The following is a 23,655-nucleotide window of genomic DNA, read 5'->3' as shown; positions in this document are numbered from 1 at the left end:
TACATATTTACATTAGTTTTACAAGTGCAAATTTAAAGTGCATTTTATATTAAATCTTATATTTTGCGAATACATGTATATATTTTTATATAAGCAATATTTAAAACTCATAGTTCTGAATATTCAATACCATTCATTTGTCATGCCATAGATTTGATATAAATTATTATTTTGGAAAATAGCATACTCTTCTTTTATCTATGGGAAATAGTGTACTTTATGACAGGTGTCATATTGCGTTCCATTTTCTTCATAGCATTTTAATGAAATAAAATTTTAGTGAAGTTTTGTATTTTTTCATTGATATAATTGAAACATATTAGAAAAGCTTTTTCTTCATGAAATTGGGAGCGTGTTTGTAGTTGTTTATTAATTTTTTTACTTGCTTGTATTTGTTTACGATTATATGATCTTGCGCGGGAACTACGAATTTAGATAAGTTTTATAAATTGATATAAAAATATTTATCTTGAAATTTTTTAATATAATAAATACAATACATGTAGGACTATTTTGCATTGTTTGTGATGTGATAAAATATATAAAACTACTTAAATAAAATGTGAAACATTATGAGTACTAGTACGTCGTAGTAAAAACATTTTGAACTTATCACAGAATTATAATATATATAGTATATAATATATATTTCAATTTTTTTTTCAAGATTTTTTTTTTAAAAAACTTTATGATGACTAATATAATAATAAACGATATTAACTAAATTGATTAGTTAATGCATTTTCTTGTAGTCGATAGTTAAAATATTATTTTTATTATATGTGTTTTTTGTGCGTTTTTAGGTTAGGTTTTATGTGTAAAACGCTTGACAGCATCTCAAATTAATAGCTTTTTGACGGTTCGTTACAACCAACTATTACGAATATAGACCCGTAACATAGCCTTTTATAACATTTCTATTTTATTGGAGAATTTGCCTCTAAATTGATTGAAAAGATCAGTTAAAAAGCACATTAATTGATATTGAATAGGAAATAGTTGAGCTATTTTCTTAGAATTGACCATTTCAGAAAAAAAATTATTCAGATTTCTATAAAATACCAGACAACAATTTCCTTAATTACTTTTGGGTAAAGTTTAATTAAGAGTCTAATAGTTCATTTTTTAAATTCAAATCCTATTGATCACTTCAATGAGCAAGTTGATGCAACTTTACCTTAAGGCAAAATGTCATTACACCTAGACTATGTTTGAGAACCTAGTGCAATTATTCTCCTCTATTACATGGTTATTGGAAAAATAATTTCCAAAGGATGTAATATTTAATAGTTTTTATTTCGACATATATTAATCACATAATGATAGAGTTCTTAGAGTAAGGAAATCTATAAGTTCCTCATGCAAATAATATTTATAATAATAATAATAATTACTTTGCCTCTAGACATATTTTAAATGTGAAAGCTTCATGTTTCCTATTCCTCTTGTTTTTAATTGCCCAATTTATTCCTTCATTCTCAATTGAATACAATATACCACTTTTCTGGAAAATGTCATACATTTTTCTCTATTTAAATTCTATGCACTCTTAACTGCATTTTAATATTGCCACTTATAATATTATTACAAATTCTTAAAATTGATCAAAACTCGATTGGTTTGATCTTTGGTCATTCTCTAAAGATGTCATATGTAAATTTAAATGAATCGATGATCAAATATTTTTTTGTCCACGTCGCGATGTCTGTCTTGAATATTTTAGCAGTTTACGGTAAATATTTAACGAAATGTTTTTATGTCATTGTGTCATCATTGTTTTTATTACTGTCCATCAGAAACATATATTTGATTTGCAGGAATTTGGTGCACAAATATTTAAAAAAGATTTTGGATATTTGGTTAGAATTTTTACATGATAGAAAATTAATTTTGCAACGTATGTGTTTGCTTTGAATGAAAATACAAACTTATTTTTTGTATTTGTATTTATGGTGTAACTGTTTCTATTACATCAAGTAACAATCATAAAGTTAAATGTATGTACATTTTGGATATTTGGTTAGAAATTTTAAATAACACAAATTTTTTTCAAGAGAGAACAAACAGTCCGATTTGAAAGTGAGGCACTGATTTAATTTGTGGAAAGGCAGGTCCAGCGTTTTTGGAGATCGAATGGAAAAAGTAAACAAAAATGCCATTAGACACTTAAAAATGATCATTAGACATATGCACATCAAATTATTAGATATTTTATAAAGATTTTAATAATACGTACAAATTTTGTTCACATTTCTATGGGTTCTGTATCAAGATTTATCCGTTAGACCACGGTGCGGCGCTTACGCGCTTTGAAATTTCGACTCTACACCAGCTACGCAGCGCTATTGTTTTATAAAAAAGTACAAAATCTCCAAAAAAAAAAATACAAAAAAAGTCAATGATATGGAAAGTTGTAGCAATTTTCCTTAAGGCACGATGCCATGCACCACCAATTTTTGTTTAAAATGGGAATAAATATTCACTGATAACACAAACATATGTTTTTTATTCGTATTTATGTTACAACTGTTTCTATAACAATCATGAAGTGTATATTTATAAATATAAATACATGTACATTAACTATTAGGGTGTAGAGCGGGGCTTAAAGGTTCACCACCGATATCTCTAAAACCAGTAAAGTTAAGAATTTTTAACAACAATATTTGAAAGTAGGGGGAAAAAGATTTGGTTCTTTCTAGGGAATGCAATACCGACAAAAAATTCAATACCGGTATTTCGGTAATTTTTTAAAAAACCGGTTATTTTTATCTTAATCAAATGTAAAAAAAATTGAAAGTTACAAAAAAAATATTTACAACTACACTATATACAACTAAGCAATAAAAAAAACAATATGTTTGTTTTTTAATAATAATTTTACAAAATTATATCTAATTTAATTATAACTCATCATCAATATCGAGTATATTGAGTGCTTTTCACCAAAATCAAACGTATGAGTAAGAAAGACTAAAAACTCATTGAAGATCATATTATAATCAATTGTATTGTCTGTATCCGATATGTTAAATCAGCATAATTTCCAATATTTTGAAGACTTTAAAACAGTAATTTTTTATACTAATTTAAGATCCGATACTTTATCAAGATAAATAATAACATCCTATAATTGTTGAGTATTTTTAGTTAAAACAGTATAATGGTCCTATATCATTTCCAAACTGCGATACGTTTTACGTTAAATAATGTTATAATTGAAATAAAAAGCAAAAATATTTAGTAATTATTTTGATTGTATAAAGTAAAAAAAAAATTAGACAGTGGTAATTTTTATTTTGTTGATTGTGAGTATTTATGACAAGTTGAAATAAACATCATTGTCATCATCAGTCCTATTTTATTTATTGTAACACGATATGAAGCCCTTTGGGAAGTAATAAATATTCAGTTTAATGACGAGTTGAGATAAGATTTTGGCATTTGTTTATACTATAGAGCCACTTAAAAATATATTCTGTTTATGCGATTACGGAATTTAAAGATAAATTTCTTCTGAGAAATTTAAACTCGAGAGTAATATGTATTACAAATTGTATCAACTAGCGCTTATGTAAAAATACCGAAAATACACATATTTTAAAGGTAAATGGGTATTAATACCGCCGAAAATTTAGACGGTATTAATAAAATGAAAAAGTAAATTAAGTTAAAGAAAACAATGTAAGTTATGAAGAAATGGCTCGGCCAATGGATGCTGAGAGATAAATAAACAAACCTAGCTTCATTCATGAAATGGTAATAAATTATTAGAAACAATTACAATAGATTATCGGAAGCACAAACACATCTAAGAGTTCATTGTAATTAACTGTCAATTCTTCATGTCGAATTAAAAAAGTGATTTATATATTTTCATTAAGAACATTAACAATTCATCATTACTATAGTACTGTTTATGTATTAACTTTCGTATCAAACGGATGCAATAGAGGAGATCTGGGGCCAGAGTAAAGAATAAAACTATATTGATTTTCCTTAACTTATTGTTGGATCTATCATGATTTTAATTTATTATTATGGTAAAACATATAAGGAGCTGCACATAATTTAATTACATAAATTTAAAAGAAAGAACCTGTTGAAAAGTCTTAGGATTTTATTCTTAACTCTATTTTTTATATTATGGATATATCAAGTATTTTACCATTTTGCAATTTTGATTTAAATACCCCAATTTTGTGAAACTTGTCAACACATTTCAGTGCATTTTTTTAAAGGAGACCTTTTAAAGTTGCTCCATATTGAAAATTTTAAATTCATTGTTCACCAAAAAGTCTTGGATACTTTAGCAATTGTGTCATTATGTTTGACTGTGGTCCTAGAAAATTATTTATGGTTACGGATCAAATTTTTTGCCTCTGAGCTTTGCAATCTTAATTTAAATGCCCCAAATTTTCGTGGAACTTGCCAACACATTTCAGTGCATTTTTTTTAAAGAAGGCCACTCCGCCTTAATTTGACTATTCTAAATTTATAACTCAACAAAAAGTCTTGAAAAATTTGGGAAATTGTGTCATTATTTATGACTGCTGCCTTAGAAATGGTATTTATGATTACGTTTACGATTATGATTACCGAAATATGGTCACATTATTACCAAAGCTCTCTCTTAAAAGCTCATAACTTCCAAACTACGTGTGATAATTTTTTAACTTCCCGTGTGGTAAGTTATTGTAATTGTAATTGATCAAATCAAAAATGAAAATTTTTGCATACTTTTACGTTTCACAGGTTTCTCAACATTTTGGCATATCTTAGAAAAAATTTGATGTATGTATGTCTGTGTATGTGCGTAGGTGTGGATATAATGTTTTGCCCACTTTTTTGGGATCACGGATCAACTGATTTCATATATTCAAAAAGCAATCGATTTCTATTGACCGGGAAACGTGCTGATATGTTTTTGGCAAAAGTCGGTGTAGCCGTTTCGTGCAGAAAATGGACATTGAGTTTTTGAGAGAACAGAGCATCCGATTGGATTGATTCAAAAAAATTTCAATTCTGTAATGATGAGAAGTGGTTATTAGTTTTTGGCAAAGACAAGACTAGCTGTTTTAGATATAAGAAGCTAAAAGTGTAAAGTATGTCAGTTTTTGAAATAACAAAGCTTTCAATTCGAATGATTCAAAAAACATTTTGCTTACGAAGAAACGATTAGTTTCAGATGGCAAACAAAAATTCCATAATTTCATTTAGTAATTACAACTATCTATAAAAAAGAAAGGGCATATCAGACCGCGCAGTGGTGGTCCTAATATTATTGTTGTTAAGTAGTAGTTAATTTTGAAAACGGTTAACCTAAAATAGGCTTGATCCAGGTAGTCTTATAAACTAATCAAATTAAACTATACATATTAGATTAAAGAGATAATAATCTCCTAATTTTATCTAGTATTAAACCTAGGGCTATGTCTACGATATTTCTAGACGATAACTTAAAAACCTTATTGTGCTAACTGAATAAGTTTTGTTCTCTTCAGTCTGTATTCGAATGTTGTATCATATAATTTGGCTGCAAATTTCAAAATGATTTGGATTTTAATTTTATTTCTAGCTGAAATTCTAAAACTCTTATATACTTGGAATAAATAATTTTAACTTTGCAATTCAGTTTATAAATTTCTTCTAATAGTTCCTTCAGTTTAACTCCGCTGGATTAGGTTTTGTTTATTTACTTTTCATGTAAACATATATAAACGTAGTCATCCAATTTATAAGCATTTATCTCATTATAATTATAATAATTGTTTGAAAATCATTTAATATTCTTCGAAATTTCATTACGGTACGCGAAGTTCCAGCAATTTGTCTTAAGGCACGATGAAATGCACCACTAGTTTTCTAATTTTTTCACAACATCTACGATCAATATTATTACTGTGTTTCGGCTTGATGTTGAGTTCTGGGTCACCCTATATTCATTTCATTTCCATGCAGAACTAAAAATATATTTTTTATATTGTGTATGTAACGTGCAAAAATTAATTGTAATATTTAAATATTACTATTAATCCATTTCTCCCCTATCGCCAGCAATCAGTTTCCCATGAAATCCAATAAAGAAATTTTATTATCAATAATTTCTATGTAGCGATATAAATAATCCATCGAAAGCGACATTAGCATATTTATAATGTGCATCGAATGATTATAGTTTTGACGACTCGAGGCGAATTGCATTCAATCATATATTGTGTCTAATCCGTTCGTTCGGTAACGATTTATTATAGTTTCGTCTTAGTTTTTGTTCATTTTCACTTTTGTGGAAGATGAACTAGGTGAGAAGATATTTACATACACGTGCCGATAGTAAAGGATGTTGCATTAAAAATCAATTAACATTAAATAATATTTTAAAGAATTTGCTGTACTTGGTTCTTTGATGGATTTGTGCTTCTGATAATCTATTGTAATTTTTTCTGATGACTTATTCTCATTTTATGAACGAAGCTTAATTTTTTCTGTTTCTTAGTCTTTGTCTGTTTATTTTTGTCTCACAATTTATTTGTTTTAATTCTCAAACTATCCAATAACAGTCCGGTCAATTTAAACCTAAAATCAGGGTGAAGGTTACTATAATTCATAATGGGCTGTAACTTGGCAAAATTGTTTAAAATACAATTCTAAAAGAAATCTCAAAAGTCCTCATCGATACAAAAAAGATGTAGAAACATTCGAAAATTATGACTCCCAGGAATAAATTTATTTGATTATTTATAATTACCGCCTCTAATTTCACCAACCCCAATTTACAAATATTATTTTGCAATAGTTCCGAAACAAACAAACCTCAAGAGACTTGTGAAATAGGCCTACTAGGAAAACCACTTAAAAAAACGAGTCGTAGGTAGTGTACGTACTTTGAGCAAAAAAAGTATATATGCATATTTTGTAGATAGTTTTTTGCTCTACAATATTGTCTTAGGTAATTTTGTGATAAAACTGACCATTTAGCTAAAAATCGCAAAAGGGTCATTTTTTTATCTTTGACCTTGTGCTATTTTTTTAGCTCGCATCGGATCGATGAGGACTTTTGAGATTTCTTTTATAATTGTATCTTACACAATTTTGCCAAGTTACAGCCCAATATAAATTATAGTAGCTTTGAATGCGTAAATTGACGGAATTGAGTTTGAAAAAATCCAACAAATTAGAATGGATCATACACTTAGAATGTATCCAAAAGTATGAGAAAACATAGAAAAAATCCGAAGGGAATCCAAAATGGTGAGATAAGATTCAATAAGATTTGAAAAGGTTCAAGGAGAGTTGGAAAGACCCAAAGAAATCAGGAAGAATCAAAGAATAGGAAGATAACCAAAAACACCAGAAATCCAAAAAGATAAGAATAGATCCAAAAGAGATCTGAAAAGAACCAATGAGATTCGAAAGATTCGAAGAGATATGAAAAGATACATACATACAAAATGAGATTTGAAAAGGTTCAATCAAGAAGGATAAAACAATTGAATGGTATCCTAATTAAGCAGTATAGATAGAAATATGCCAGAAAAGATCTTGGAGATGCAAAAATTTCCAATGATATTTCAAAAGATCTGATGGGATCTAAAATAATCCAAAAAGATCTAAAAAATCCAAAGAAACAAGAAAAGCAATGAATAGAACAGAGAAAGATCAAGTTCGATAAAAATATAATTGAATATATTTTCTTTAATACTATAGATTTAATCGTTTTATTAATATTATAATATACTTTTTCAGTATAGTATACTTTTTCATATAATATAAATATAAAGTTTCGGAATTGAAGGGATGCTACGGACAATAAAAAGAACTAGTAGTGCATGGCATCACGCCTTAAGACAAATTTGCTGGAACTTTCCGTACCGAAGGATTATTAAATGTTTTCAAATATATTATTATAAGTGGTATCTCAAGTATATAAGTCAGCTTCAGAATTTTAGCTAGAATTAAAATTAAAATTCTAATAATTTATGTTAATTTTTTTTTTTTATTTCTTGAAATAAAAAAAATCCTTACACAAAAACTAATCGATTGTTTACGTCAACATAAGCAAAATGATGTTGGAATCATTCGAGTCAGATGCTCCATTCTCTCAATGCTTTTTTTGCACGTTTTGCTCCGTATCTTCGAAACGGCTGGACCTCCCTTTGCTAAAAACTAGTCACCACGTGCCCTCATCAGTGAGAATCGAAAGTTTTTTGAATACTTCAAATCGGTTGAAGTGTGCACCAAAAATCGTGGACGAAACATTGTATATACACAAAACACACAAACACATCAATTTTTTCTGAAGGATGCCAAAATGTTCAGAAACCTCGGAAACGTAAAGATATGTACAAATGCTCATTTTCGATTTTTGCACGATTACTAAAGTTTACTCTGTTAAAAGCAATGTATCCAAAAAAGAATCAACTACGAAGAAAATTATTATGGTTCAAAACTTGAAAATGGATGTTATTAAAAATTTTTAAAATTATTTCTCATTATCTATTATTAGATATTTTTGAATTAACACTATATATTACCTGACATTTCTCACAGTTTCTAAAACACCAAAAAATATTTTATATTCAAATATGAATCAATTACATTTAAAACAAAAAATCAAATTAAAAAACTTTCAATTTTACTCTTCTGGATTCTTCAGGACTGGTTTTAACGGAAGCCGATCCGTTATACATTTTTAATGTTTTATTTTCTTTATTTAATTGCCATATCGTTTGCTGTCTGATTCATATTATGGCAATTATGAATAAAATTTGCGTTCGAATTAGAGAAATAAATAATGTGATATATTAATAAATTTACGTTATTTGACAGAATAACCGATATTTGAACTCAGCTGTTCTAAATGCGAAATACTTGTTGATATTATAACTGCTTCTGGATAAATGAAATTTATGTTTAGATTTGAAATGACTTAATTTTTGATAGAAATGTGTGATTTAACTGTTTGAGTTTGAATTTTATGTGATTGAATTAATTCAATATTTCGATATGTTTTGATGACTTTTTTTGCTTAATAATTGAAACAATTTCTTAACAATTCACGGACCATAACACAAGCGAAATTATGCATCATAAATTTATTTTATTGATAATACCAATAATTGATAATACCAATATTGACCAATACAATCAAATTAATACAATGTTATAAGCTATTATGATCAGGTTAAGATGAAGCTAATATTATTTAAGAAGGAAAAATTTACACAAATCACTCGAGTAAGCGATTTTCCAGTGAAGGCTAAGCCTGATTCATAGACCAACATTTTTGGAGTCCCTCTTATGGCTGGTATATAGAGGACTGGTCTTAGTAATTAATTTGGCTGATGGTCAATTTTTGTTATATGGATACTGTGTCTATCTTTAATTACTTCATTTCATTTCATTTCAGTAAGGTATTTTCAAGCCATTATGAATTGTAAAATTGGAGACGTTTAAGCTAATATTTCTTAAAGTTAAACTAAACTAAACAATATTGGACCAACTTATGCAGCCTCGTAGCACAAAGCCATAAGTTCAATTTTCATAATAAATGTTTCTAGTTTATTACTAGGGTTTCCGACATTTCAGAAAACCATTTCGAATTTTAACCGAACCGGTTTTCGAATTTTATATAGAAAATAAATTTTTGCTCGAATATTCTGTAATGTATCCGCAAATTTAGTGTTCAATTTTAAGATAATAAACAAAATTATTTTAATTTTAATTAGTAGAACTAAAAAATAATAGTTTATCATGATTAAATAACTTTGAAAATAATTATTGGTTATTCATGCAACATTTTCACCTATAAGAATGAAAATATTTTATGATAGTGAAAGGAAAGTTTTCGAATAAATAAAAATAATACATTTTTAAATAAAAAACATTCATTGAATTAAAAAAAATAAAAAAATATTAGATACATGTTGATACTACTTGTTAATATCAATTTTAGTTTTAAAAACAACTAAGCTACACTCGCGTATTGTCTGTTCCGAGCAATTTAAATTAATTAATTTTAAACATAATTGGTTTTTTTGTTTAATAAAATATGATTTAAAAAAATTGAGAACGTCCATCGAATTGCTACTTAGACGTGTCATTTATTGTTTACTCACAAAATCTTCTGAAATAGAAAATACTCTCATACTTGCGACCAAATTATGCTTAATTATTTTTAAAGCTTGATATAATAATTCTAAGTTTTTTGTTTTTAATTTGTGACTTCTAGGGTTTAAAACTCTTTTTTTTAAGTTTGAGTAGAGACTGATTGAAATTAATATATAAACACTGGTATAAAATATAAATTAATATGAACGAAACCATTGCAGACTGATAAGATATCAAATGCTATTGAACCGATATGATTTGAAGAATCAAAACGCTTTTATATATCTTTATTTGGAATTATTTATCATTTTCCATTTCTACAGTGAAAACCGACTTTTTTCACTAAAAAACGGTTTTCGAATTCCATAATTTTCGCTAAAAACCGACAAACCCTATTTATTACTATAAGCTACTGTGTTTTAAGTGTTGAATTTTTGACAAATGTCTGGTTCCATGTTGGTCCAGCTGTAATGAGTTGATTGCCAATAAATTCTTTCTTCATTTCTATTTTCTCTTTCCAGATGTGACCAGTAAAGGTTCGGTTCGCGGGCTGGTCGGGAGATGGCGACGCTGGGCGGCAATGCTGCCAATACGAACAACGGCCAACAGCAACAGCAGCAATACCAACATCTCAATCAGCAAAATCATCACTACCATCAGCAAACATACAATCATCAAGGGGGACCACCCGTTCCACCTCATGGGGTGGTGACAATTATTAATGATTCGGGATTGTTAACAATGCAGGTGAGAATACCGACTAGGAATTTAGATTTAGAATAAAAATGAGTGGACGAAAATGATAAACATTATTTATAAATGGCACACACACTATATATATACTAGCTGACCCGACAGACGTTGTTTTATACACACGTCCCCAATTCAAAACTGGTAAATTGCGTTAGTAGCTTTTTGGCATTTATAATTTCTAAATTACAATTTTCTTACTAATAATTTAAAATATTTTATCATTTAAGTTCAAAGTTTAAGTGAATCAATGTGTAAAATCTTCTTCGTGTGTCCTTTGCATTCTATTTTAATGAACTAACTAAATATCCAATATTCAATGCCAAATATCCAATTATAATTTTTGATACAATGAAACAAAGTTTTAAACAATTTTTTGAATATGTGAAAACATTGTTTTGTCTTGCGTCGGCTTTCTATTTTCCTTACTTAGAATGTAACAAATATCGACATTTAACCATAAATGTTTGGACTGTCAACCGTCAATTGTATTTTATGGAATGTATTTTATCATTTATATTAATATTTTAATCACAGGCATATCTTACTTGCTTTGTGGTAATAATAATTTCTAAATTATATTTCTTACTCTTGATTTACGATCATCATTTCATTTATGTTCAAATATGTGAATTGACACTTTCAACAGTTCTCGCCTCATCTGCCAATGAAAAGTAATTTTTGCATATTTTTCAACTGTAAAATAATTTTTCAAAATTTGAATAGCCGTTTGGGAGCAATTGTGTGATAACACACATACAAAATACATATAAATAATAATCTAAACAAAGATCAAGATGGAAAGTAGCGCTCGTATTTTTTGTGATCGATTGTTGAGCTGTATTAGATGTATCTTTGAGTAAAATATCCCATTCAGCAAGACAATATATATTATAGGCTCATATGCGTATCAACAGTAATAGAACTGTAAAAATCCAACAACATGCATCACAACACCCTACATATAAAAAAAAAAACAAAATCTTCAGAATATTTCCCAGTTATTGCCTAAGTATAGAAATATGTTTGTTATTTTTTATAAAAAAATGATTTGTTTAGGTTTACCCCATATGGGGGCAAACGTACCCAATACCTCATTTTTAATTATAAGGGGTTTTCTGAACTAAAATCTACATTATTTACCATTATTTATGGGCATTGTTTTTCAAAGATTATACCAAATATTCATCAGCAGGGTTGGAATAACTATTGATTTAATTTATCTCTTAGACAGAGATTGTATATAGAGTTAGATGGAGTAACAATGCATATCATAAAATATTTAAATAACGTAAATAAAGTGGCCTTTTTGACCCGTTGACTTTGGATTATTGAAAAAATGATGTAATTACTATAATAATTATTAAGAAATAGGGGATTGTGGTTAGATGTTGAAAATTTAGGGATATATGTATTTTTTATATAAGCATTATTATAAAATTTGATCGGGAAAATAAAAAAAAGTCTTCAGGCCGTCCAATCCTTACGTCCTTCTGGTTTCAACCAGAAAATGTAAAAACCTGTCCGGGGATATAACCAACATTTTCCCAAATTTTCATGGCGATTGGATGTTTGGTTTATAAAAAAATGATGTAATTATTATTATATACTATTTGTTATGAAATTAGAATTTGTGGTGAGCTTGAAAATTTAGGCTTATATGTGTTTTTATATACGCATTATAAAAATCTAAAAATTGCCCGAAAAAGTAAAAAAAACTTCGTAGCGGCCAATCCCTAGCATTTGTTTTCAATCAAAATATCCGAAAACCTGTCCGGGGATGTACCTAAAAAATTTCCCAAGACTTCAGCGATCGGACGTATGGTTTATGAATGTATTGCAATTACACACATACACGCACGGACATACTTCAATTTATCTTATATATAAAAATGGAGCTCTCGATCAAATGATTCGGTAAAACTCGAAAACGCCTAAACCGATTTGGCCAGTCTTAGTCTTGAAAATTTCGTGCCAAACCAGAGATGGTCGGAAAGATGAGATATTATTTCAAAATCGCGTGAAAACTTTACATTTTTAATTTAAAATTTTTTTGTAGAAGCGTAATTTAAATAAAACAATGGACGGTGGCTAATACGTGAAATGTCAAACATTTCAATAGGATGTTTTACGTGAATATTATTTAATTATGATCAAATTGTTGTGAAGAGTTTTGTTTGTAGTTTTATTTATATACAAAAACGTTATTAAACGGGCCAAGCAAGTGTTGATAGAAACTGAAAATATCAACTTTTTTGAAATGTTAATATGAAAATGCACTATTGGCATATCTTTCTCAAACACTGTGCTCTGGAAGATCGCATTTGTAAAATTATATACTCATTGGTATTTATAAAACATTGTCATCAAACATTAGTTATGTTATTTAAATTCAGAACCTAAATTTGCTATCGATCAAAGGGACATTTTGCCGAATGACATTTTCCCCGTTATAATTTTCCAGAATTCATCGAATAATAGATAGTAATATATAAAGACCCGGAGTTAAAAAAATCCACCACCAATGTGTCAAAATCCAGTAAACCTTAGCATTATTTAACAGCAATATTTGAAAGTAGAGAAAAAAATGTATAACCAGCTATAACCTTGATTCTTGTGATTTTGCTATCGGGAGATAAACGGTAATCTTTGAAAATCCAAAATAAAAGTATTTTCTTCCGTTGGTAGTTTTTTAGCATTAGTTAAAAATGCAATTATTTTAAAAAATACCTTTAAAATTAAAATGAGACATTAAACCTGTTTGCCACCTGGCCGTTCCAAGTTACCCCGCCTATAAGGTAAAAAGGTCTTGATAACAAATTTTTGAAAGGCAGCAAAAAGGCACATTTCTACAATGATGAAGTAGCTGACAGTTTTACTGAACGTAGTCAGATAATTGTTTGTTTGAAATGTGTTATTTGTTGTGATATAATTGTTTTGGTTTTCACAATATAGTTTATATTTGCTTAAAGTAAAATTGGACCTTTGCGCCTCGCCCTGCTTTACATATATACTTTTTATTAAAGACTTGGATTGGATTATACCATGTACCACCATACCATAGAAGGTGTATAAAACTTCCAGTTTGATTGTATTGACAAATTATAGACAAACTAATGGGGTATATTGTTTTTGTAATACCTCATTGTACTTGAAGTATTAATATTTTTGATTCTCTAGAAATTGTTTAGAATATACCTTACTTAACAAAACAACGTTTGCCGGGTTAGCTAGTATATGATAAAATAATATCAAATCATTTTCTTGACAAATCTGTTTATCATCTTCCAGACGGTCTCACCTCCGACCACCACCCACTCGTGACATCGGCGTCGCCTGACAACGGCGCCCTGGTGGCGTCCCACGTGGGCGATGCCGGTGACGGCGAACGACGAGAGGGATGGCTCCTGGTGCGTGTGCACGTGCCAGAACTCAACGTGCATAAATGTTTACAGTTTCCGGCTGATCAGCTAGTTTGGGACGTCAAGCAGCAGTGTCTGGCTGCTCTGCCTAAAGTAAGTAGAATAATTAAGACATCAGCGAATGCGAATGCGAAAGGGTCTGGGCGCGTTTCTATACAGAATTGGCGCCACCCTGGTATTTAAATGATTTTGATGCCATTTTATAGGTATTTTTGAGAAAATTCGAAATACCAAATTTCAAATCCGTAGCTCATCATATGGCCGAGATATCAGTGAAAACATGTGAAAGTGGCCCCTTTTTTCAAACTCACATTTTGTCGGAAATATGAGAGATATGGAAAAACTGTTAACGTCATTCTATTTATACTGATCTTGTCTATGTTGTTCATAACAAATAATGTGAAAAAAATTATTTGTTAGTGCGTGAAAAGGTGAAAATGATTTTTCATTATTAATGATATTATATTTCATTAATGATAACTATTTTAAAATATAATAACATTGCAAAAAATAAAAAAAAGGTGATGAATTAAAATTAAAATACTTTTTATTGCCGACGTAAATATATGAAAAATATAGAAATCTTTAGTTTTTCATACATTGAAATATATTAGCTAGATACTTATACGGCGAATGAAAATAATCAATAATAATAATTATTGTTTTATTCGGCGCATTGGATTTTTTATTATGACTAATGAATATACTTATATACAAGATATAATTAACTTCCCGTAGGGCAAGTTATAGTAATCGCAAAAAAATCGAAAATGAAAATTTTTATATATCTTTACGTTTCAGAGGTTTCTGAACATTTTGGCATACCTTAGAAAAATTGGATGTATGTGTGTGTGTGAGTGTGTGTGTGAGTGTGTGTGTGTGTGTGTGCATGTATGTATGTACGTGTGTGTGTGTGTGTGTATGTGCGGTTACAAATTTTCGTCGACGATTTCGGGAACACGGAATAACCGATTTGAATAATTCAAAAACATCGATTCGTATTGATAAGGAGACGTGCTGATTAGTTTTTGCCGAAGGCAGGTCTAGCCGTTCCGAAGATACGGGGCAAAAAGTGCCAAAAACGGTACCTTCGTTTTTAAGAGAATGGAGCGTCCGATTTGAATAATTCAAAAAACATTTTACTTGTATTGACAAGATGTAGAATTGATCAAATTTTCATGAAGGCAGGTCTAGCGGTTTCGGAGATCTAATGAAAAAAGTAAAAAAAAATGCCATTCGGCGGTTAAAAATGATCATTAGACATATGCACATCAAATTATCGGATATTTTATAGAGATTTTAACAATAAGTATAATTTTTGAAGTAAAACTTCTTTAGGCGCGATATGGGTGTAAAAATTTTTAGGCGCGACACGGGTGTAAATCCGTACAAATGCAACGAAAATGCCAACGTGTAGTTGAACACTACGACGCCGTAAGCGCTGATGTCGCGAGTATCCACTCCCGTCATGTCATGTCGAGCGCTAAACCCTATATGAACTTGCATTAATTGAATCACGTTTTTTTTACAAAAGAAGAGGTTGCTGTATTATGTCCTCATGGAATAAGACTTTTCTTAGAGAATAAATGTGCCATGGAATATAATAAATTTATATTGAATTGAAGTCTCGTTGAAGACAAAATAATATCTACTGCCACGGACTATTTATGTAGGTTGCCATGCGACAGATCAACATCATACATTCGTCAGCAGTTTCACAAAAATCGGTTATTGATACCGGACTTTGCCGTATGAAATAATTTTAGTTGAATAAATTTTACATAATAACAACTAATATGATGTAAGTGATGGCTTAGCTAATGGTTGTGTGGAAAATTAGTGTACATAGAACGTGGCGATAATGATGAACTTCTACGTTTATGGTTTGAATTTCCCAGTAAGATAGGTAACAAAATTAGGAAGAAAGCTTCACATCATATTCAACTCTTAATATCAGTAGGACAGCTGTGCCGATGCTCAGGAGATCTTATTATTTGATGTTATATGATTATTAAAAGATGATTTTTAAAATTCAAATATGAGTTTTTTTTATTTTTATCTTAATTGCCTACTCATACAATATTAAAAGTTTTTACTTCAATCGCGTGTGATCCTTACGCGCACTCTTTTTTTTTTTTTACTTTCTATGGGTTCCGTACCAATGCTTATGCGTTAGACGGCGGCGCGGCACTTGCGAGCTTTGACATTTCGTCTCTATGCAGTTCAAGCAGTGCGATTGCTTTGAAAAAAAGTTCAGAATTTCCAAAATATGTCAAAATGAAGAAAACATTTTCTTCAAAAAATTTTTTTGTTTTCAAAAAAAATTTATAGTTTCTCAAAAATCTATTTTTTTAAGTAAAATTTTTTCAAAAATGTTAATCGTTTTTAAAAAATAATAATTTTTGGTACGGGAAGTTCCAGCAATTTGCCTTAAGGCACGATGCCCTTATTGCCTTAAGACAGAATTCCACTTACAGCTAGTTAAATTTTGGTTTTTAATAAAGATTTCCATACTTATATACAGCATTTGTCGAGACGCGCAATAACGACGAGCTTTATGCTTGCTCGTCGCTCTTGCAAAGCGACTTTAAATGGGTGTTCTTGTACCGGCAGCGCGCGTACTAGCTTAAGTTTTTCCAACTTTTCACCCAAAGTTCCACTTACATTTGAATAAATTTTTGAATAACAGAAGAAAAATGTACAGGCTTTCGAATGATGCTAATATAAAAGTAGTCAAAGGAGCCGCACTGGTAGAAAATGGAAAATGAAAAATCATTTTCACCTTTTCACGCACTAACATATAATTTTTTTACATTATTTGTTATGAACAACATAGACAAGATCAGTACAAATAGAATGACGTTAACAGTTTTTCGATATCTCTCATATTTCCGACAAAAAGTGAGTTTGAAAAAAGGGGCCACTTTTACATGTTTTCACTTATATCTCGGCCAAATGATGAGCTACAAATTTGAAATTTGGTATTTCAAATTTTCTCAATAATACCTATAAAATGACATCAAAATTATTTAAATGCCAGGGTGGGGCAATTCTGTATGGAAACACGCCCATACCCTTTAATGCTGTTTGTATGAATATTTTGTAAGGTGAAGTGGTGTACGTTTATAGATGGAGCAACGTAGTAAACTTGAAATAAATTCAATATAAGAACAAAATGTAATATTTTATAGCTAGAAAGTTATATTAAGCTAGATTGCAATAGATATCTCTAGGCTACAGGCTGAAATAACGTCTTATTCAATAATAAAGTGAACACGTTATGTGACATATTTTAATTTGAAAATTAAACTTAAGGAGTTTGGTTCAGCTTTCTAAACTATTATGTTCATAGATGTTATAGATTTGAGCCTGTAACATCTGAATATAGATATTAGATAGCATTGGAGGTTTAAATTTATAGGCCAATTCTGTCGTAACATAAACCAATGTTTTTTGGTTTTTCGTATAAAAAGGTACTAAAAATACAATGTATTTGCTGCGCGTCTCAGTGTTTTACACATAAAATCTAACTTCACTCATGTATTATTATGACGCATCAGAAATATGCACTTATGATAAGAATCTTTTATAAACGTTCGAGCGTTTTTAAGATTGGTTTATATCTAAAACATTTTGATAGTTAATTTTTTTTTTAATTTTATTTTCAATAGCAATCAGAATACAGGACAATTCTATGAGCTATTTGGCTTATGTCATTAACTCGCACTTTCAAACACACATATAAATTAATCTGATAAATATTATATTGATATTTAGAGAATTACTTCAATAAAGTGATTCTACTATTATGTTCATATAAAGTTGTGGTAGTTCTAAGGGTCCTGAATATCATCTTTGGACAGCTTCTTCTTCAGTCTTCTTGAAATTGGTGTCTCAAAAAGCTGAGTAACTATAGTTAAAAGTCTTGATTAACAAAAATAAATTATAACAACAAAAAATGACAGTTTCTGTACTTATTTTATATGAAAAACGCAGCGTAACATAGTTTTATCATAACATGGATCTATTTTACTGCAGAATTGGCCCATTAAACGCGATGGCTCCGAAAAAAAAATGCTTGTCAATATATAACAATATCAAGTATGTGTAAAAATTAGATATAACAAAAAGATAGAAGCTTACATTGAGCAAATTGATACAGTTTCTTTTTAAATTTTAATATATAATTAGTCGTCTAATACGAATTAAAAGAGGTGATTTTAAGAAGTGTTCTATTGAGGCAAGTTGGAAATACAACTAGTTTTAAATTTTTTAAAAATTGAAAAGCCGTTGTTTTTGCCAATATAATTTAAAAAGCAATAACTGCACTACACATTGTTACTTTACATTAGTACATTTTGTTACTAATTTGTGTTTAATATTTGAAATAACAATTGAAGTTATCCCACTTCACCTTAACTAAATTTGTGGAGAATATTGGTGCAATATTACATTTTTATGCTATTTAATTATTATTTGAATTGATATATGACTAATAAAATCCTAAAATAACATTTATTACGTTTTACTTATAACTGAATTATTAAAAATATATGTTGGGTTATTTGGAAAATAATTTGCTTTTACCTCAGGGTTGAAAAAATATCGTCTAATAATTGTTGATTTGAATAGAATGTTCTTCCAGAACTTGAAGTATTTTCATAGAGTTTGCTTAAAAAAATTATATTATTTTGTAAATGTTGACCCGATTAATTTTACGGTGATTATATGAAAATAAAAAGTATAAATCGCATTAAAAAGTGAAGGATTAGACATATTTATTTAAAATTATTTTTATTATTTTATTGTGGGGATAGTTTTTCATATTATTTTATAACATTTAGAATCTAGAATATCATTATAATTGTAGGGTCATTTTGCTTTAAAATATTTTTTTTAAATGTTTTGTTAAATTTTTTGATAGCTTGAATTACATTTAAATATTAAAAAAAAAATAACGAAAAGCTGCTCTTTCATGGATATATATATATATATATATATTAGCTTTTTAAGACTTTGAGTGCAAAATATATTCTTTCCAATTTAAAGAAAACTCATTCAGATCTAGTATTATAATAATATTATATAACTTATATATATTAAATTATATAATAGTTATAAAATTCATTGCAAAACACTAGTTTTTTTTATTGATATTATGAATAGCAAACCTAATAGTAGTTTGCTAATATTATTTAAAACAAAAATGTTTGGAAATCACTTCAGAGATATTATAATTATAATAGGGCTGAGGCAAGTCCATAAGCCAACATTTACCAAATGCGTACCATTATAAAAACTCTATTTTAAAACTTTAAGATACAATGATTATATATGACTTAAGTGTTAAAAGTCGATGTATCTTGTTGAGATAAAAGCAATTATTTTTCTATAGCTATTAATTTTTGTTTATGTTTGTTTTATTTATTTCATCAATGTGTTATGTTTTTCTTTTATGACTATTATATTTTTTATTTAAACAGGTAGCCCTTTGGTTCCGGGTACGTTCTATTATTTTTTAATTCGAATTATTTCATTTCACCTATGATGCTTGAACTTGAGAATATTGTATGCGAATTCCATGTAATTTTTGCATTTATATGCATGTACACATGTGCCTGGATTTACAAATAATGTATTCTGAACTTGTCGTATTAAATTTCTACTCATGATCATGATATCGTATCTTCGGTTTCTTGTTATTTCATAGTAAAGCAGTTTTATACAAAACATAAAAATGTATAGAAATAAATTAGATGGAGATCTGGATACGCTTTTATTCATACGGAGAGAATAAATGTGTGGAAATGTAGAGCTTGTGGTAAGAATGATAATGATAGTAGCAGTTACAGTTGATATATTTTGCAAAATATCTTCAATAAAATTCGACTAAATGAATTATGCAAAAAATTAATTTCACATAAAGCAGATGTTGCGAGTAAAGAAAATATTATGTTGTTCATTTTTTAGGGAAAGTATTAAAACATATATGTATAGATTACAAACAATAAGTTTACAAAAAAATATCTTGTTCGATATTTGTAGAAATTCAGATAATTTACGTCTAGATTGTTTTTTACCAATTGAAATCGAATTTTCAAAATGGATTTAGGTGCATCATACACATTTCTAATATATAACATTCAATAATTTTAAAAAAAATCGAAAATTGTAAATGTTTGCATATCTTTACATTTTAAAGGTGTCCAAACATTTTAGCACACTTTAGAAAAAATGGATGTATGTATGTATGTGCGGATACAATTTTCCCCGACGTTTTTGAAAGCACAAACCAATCGATTTGAAGGATTCAAAAAACATTCGATTTCTATTAATGGAACGACGTGCTGATTATTTTTTGGCAAATGCAGGATTGATAAATTGATTCCATTTTTGAAATGGCAGGTCCACCGGTTTGGAGTCTCAATAAAAACGTTAAAGAGTGAAATTTGAAAAAATTCAATATTTTTTTAAAAAAAAGCTTATGAAAATGCTTTCATTACGGTACGTGAGGTTCCAGCAATTTGCTTTAAGGCACGATGCCATGCACAACTAGTTATGTCAATAATTATTCTAGCACTTTTTTGCAACGGTTTTATAAATATTTTAAATTACAAAGTTGGTGTTGAGTTATCTATAAACAAAAACTGTTATAACGATTGAATGATTGTTTGCAGATAAAAATAGTTCAATATATTTAGAACTAATTTGTATTAACTACTAATAAACGATTAAATTGCGATATGCAAGTGATTTCGTTTGAGTTTGTTCAAATATTTCTGAGACATAATAATAAAATATTATTAAAAATGTAGAAATCAGGTAATAGATAATTTTGAGATTTATTTCTTAGTCTTCTTGTATTTAGATTTTTAAAATAAGCAATTATAAAGTTTAACAATTACATCATTGAAAAATGATCATTAAGCATTTGTATTAAATAAGTTCTAAATTTTTAAAATCGTCCTCGAAAATACTGAAAAGCTTTGGAAACATGGAAAATAAACTTCCGAGTTGAATATTCGTTTTTAATTTTTATGTCAAAGTGATAAACCGAGTCAACCGAGAAAAAATATACCATCAGAAATTTATGTTTTCTTTTCCGGGATGCTAAAAATTGGGAAGTTGTTTGAATTTATTTTTGTCCCCGGAGATAGCTAGAATAATGACAGGAATTGTATGTATATATCTATATATACATATACATATATATATATATATATATATATATATATATTTCTATAATATATACGGATCATTTCTTCTAGTGTTCATTTTCTGCATGTTTAGCATGTTATACAAGATGCTGCTTGTGACTTGAATAATAATGCAACATTGGCTTCGTGAGAAATTCTATTATATAAATGTATATATATATATATATATATATATATATATATACTTCTATAAACGTATTTTATGTATGTATAAAGAAGCTTATCCCTCGAATTATATTGAAGACAGGATTTTCCGTGTAAGCTGAACTCACTATTTCATATAAATCGTATTACAAATGTATTTTTATTTGGTAGAAAATATAATATATATTTATAGAGATATTGCGTCGTGTTTTTTCATAAAGTTCTCAGCTTTCAAGAGGTTCTGAATCTGTGATTTTCAGAAAATTTAGTAATTCTAAGTTACACTGACACCTAAGTTAAGTTATTGAAGAATATTTTATTATTTAAATTATTTTTTAATATTTTTAACTTCCCATAGGGCAAGTTATAGTAATCGCAAAAAAATCGAAAATGAAAATCTTTATATCTTTACGTTTCAGAGGTTTCTGAACATTTTGGTATACCTTAGAAAAAATTGATGTGTGTGTATGTGTGCGGACACAAACTTTCGTCAACGATTTCAGGAACACCGTTCAACCGATTTGAATATTTAAAAAAACATTCGATTCGTATTGATAGTAATATAATAATATTATCTGGCCTGCGTTTTTCTAGCGCATTTTCTAATGTCTGTGGTTAAGACAAAGAAAATCTATATTTTGGGTTTTTCTGATAATAGGTATATGATTGGCTAGGTTCTGTGAAATTGAATAATTTTTCTGTCGAGGTTTGTGGTTAATATTGGGTACATAAATAACACAAACTGTTTATAAAATCGAAAAAAAAATCATGAACCTATTTAATATTTTTACGATCATTATTGTTCTACAACATGCATATACTTATACCTTTTGTATTTTAAAACCAAAAAAAAAAAATAATAAAACTATTACGGTGATGGTTTTATTAAATGATGTATTATCTCTAAGATAGATGTAAATATTTAAAATATGTATATATATTTAGGAATAATCACTTAAGGGGGATGTTCGCTTTTTATTTATTGTTTTTCGATTTTGAGATTTTTTGATATTATGAAAGCTAAAAACCTTAGAATTATTTAAAAAAAAATCATCTCAATATCTATTTTTTGACGAAGTTATATATATATATATATATATATATATATATATATATGTTCAGATCCTCTGAAACCTTTTCATCGCTCCTCGGGGTATTGTATGCCAGCTGCTCTCTTTTTCATTATTCGAGACCTCATGCACATGACCTTTTTAATGTGTCAGAATATTTGAACACCATGGTGTATTAGTACATTAAATTAAATGGTGTATTTAGTACATTATATTAAAAACATAAATACGTTTTTCTCAAATTGACTTTTTTCAATGCGGTGCCACGAATTAAAAAAAAACATGTCGGATCGACTTGCATTTTTTTTAATTTGTTCACCACTGCAATACCTAGTCCCCCTACCTCAAACAACTTCATAACATTACGCAAAAAAAATTTGCAAAGCTTCTCGTCCCAAAAAAGGCCCTTTTTGACACTTTTTTTTAAATAGCTGCCATTTTTTTTCTTCTTGCTTTTTTTCTCTTATTTTGGTAGGGGGACTGGATTCAAACTTCTTCTTCAACGTAGTTTCGTTTTTTTTGTTTCAGGCGATGCGCAATGGATTTATCTGTGGCACCGCAAAAGAGATCGATTTTGCAATGCCCACTTTGGCGCCCCCTGGTTAACAAATGACGGCGATAAAAAAAAAATTCTTAATATTCTATGATTTTGTAATTTTTGTTTTAAAAAAACCGCATGTCTCTATGATAAATACATTTCGAGAAAAACAAAAACAAATACCTTGCATTTTTTGTAACAAAAAAAAGAACAACTCCCTTAAAATGTACAATCAAGTCAATTTAGAACAAAAAACAAATTACAAGAAAGTTAATTATTGAGCACCTATCCAATCATTTACTATCAGAAAGAATCGAAAATTTAGGTGCTAAATCTTGGATAAATTAAAAATGTTATGTTACGGGTCTATAAACGCATGAGCTGGTAATTTGTTTTTCATGCTG

At 28.6% G+C, this 23,655-nt stretch overlaps 1 protein-coding gene across 1 annotated transcript in view; it reads left to right on the top strand.

The window, feature by feature from the left end:
* The first annotated feature begins 10,671 nt into the window (after window positions 1-10,671).
* LOC113386618 overlaps window positions 10,672-23,655 on the top strand; it is an 83,257-nt gene continuing 70,273 nt past the window's right edge. Inside the window, exons 1-3 of the mRNA XM_026624389.1 lie at window positions 10,672-10,857; window positions 11,510-11,534; window positions 14,152-14,375. Coding sequence (XP_026480174.1) covers window positions 10,672-10,857; window positions 11,510-11,534; window positions 14,152-14,375 — 435 coding nt within the window. The remainder of the gene's footprint in view (window positions 10,858-11,509; window positions 11,535-14,151; window positions 14,376-23,655) is intronic.

This window comes from Ctenocephalides felis, unplaced genomic scaffold, assembly GCF_003426905.1.
Source record: "Ctenocephalides felis isolate EL2017-DRISC unplaced genomic scaffold, ASM342690v1 CF-g0.4_SCAFFOLD_00845, whole genome shotgun sequence".
Lineage (NCBI taxonomy): Eukaryota > Metazoa > Arthropoda > Insecta > Siphonaptera > Pulicidae > Ctenocephalides > Ctenocephalides felis.
This window is presented reverse-complemented; position numbering and strand designations above follow the sequence as displayed.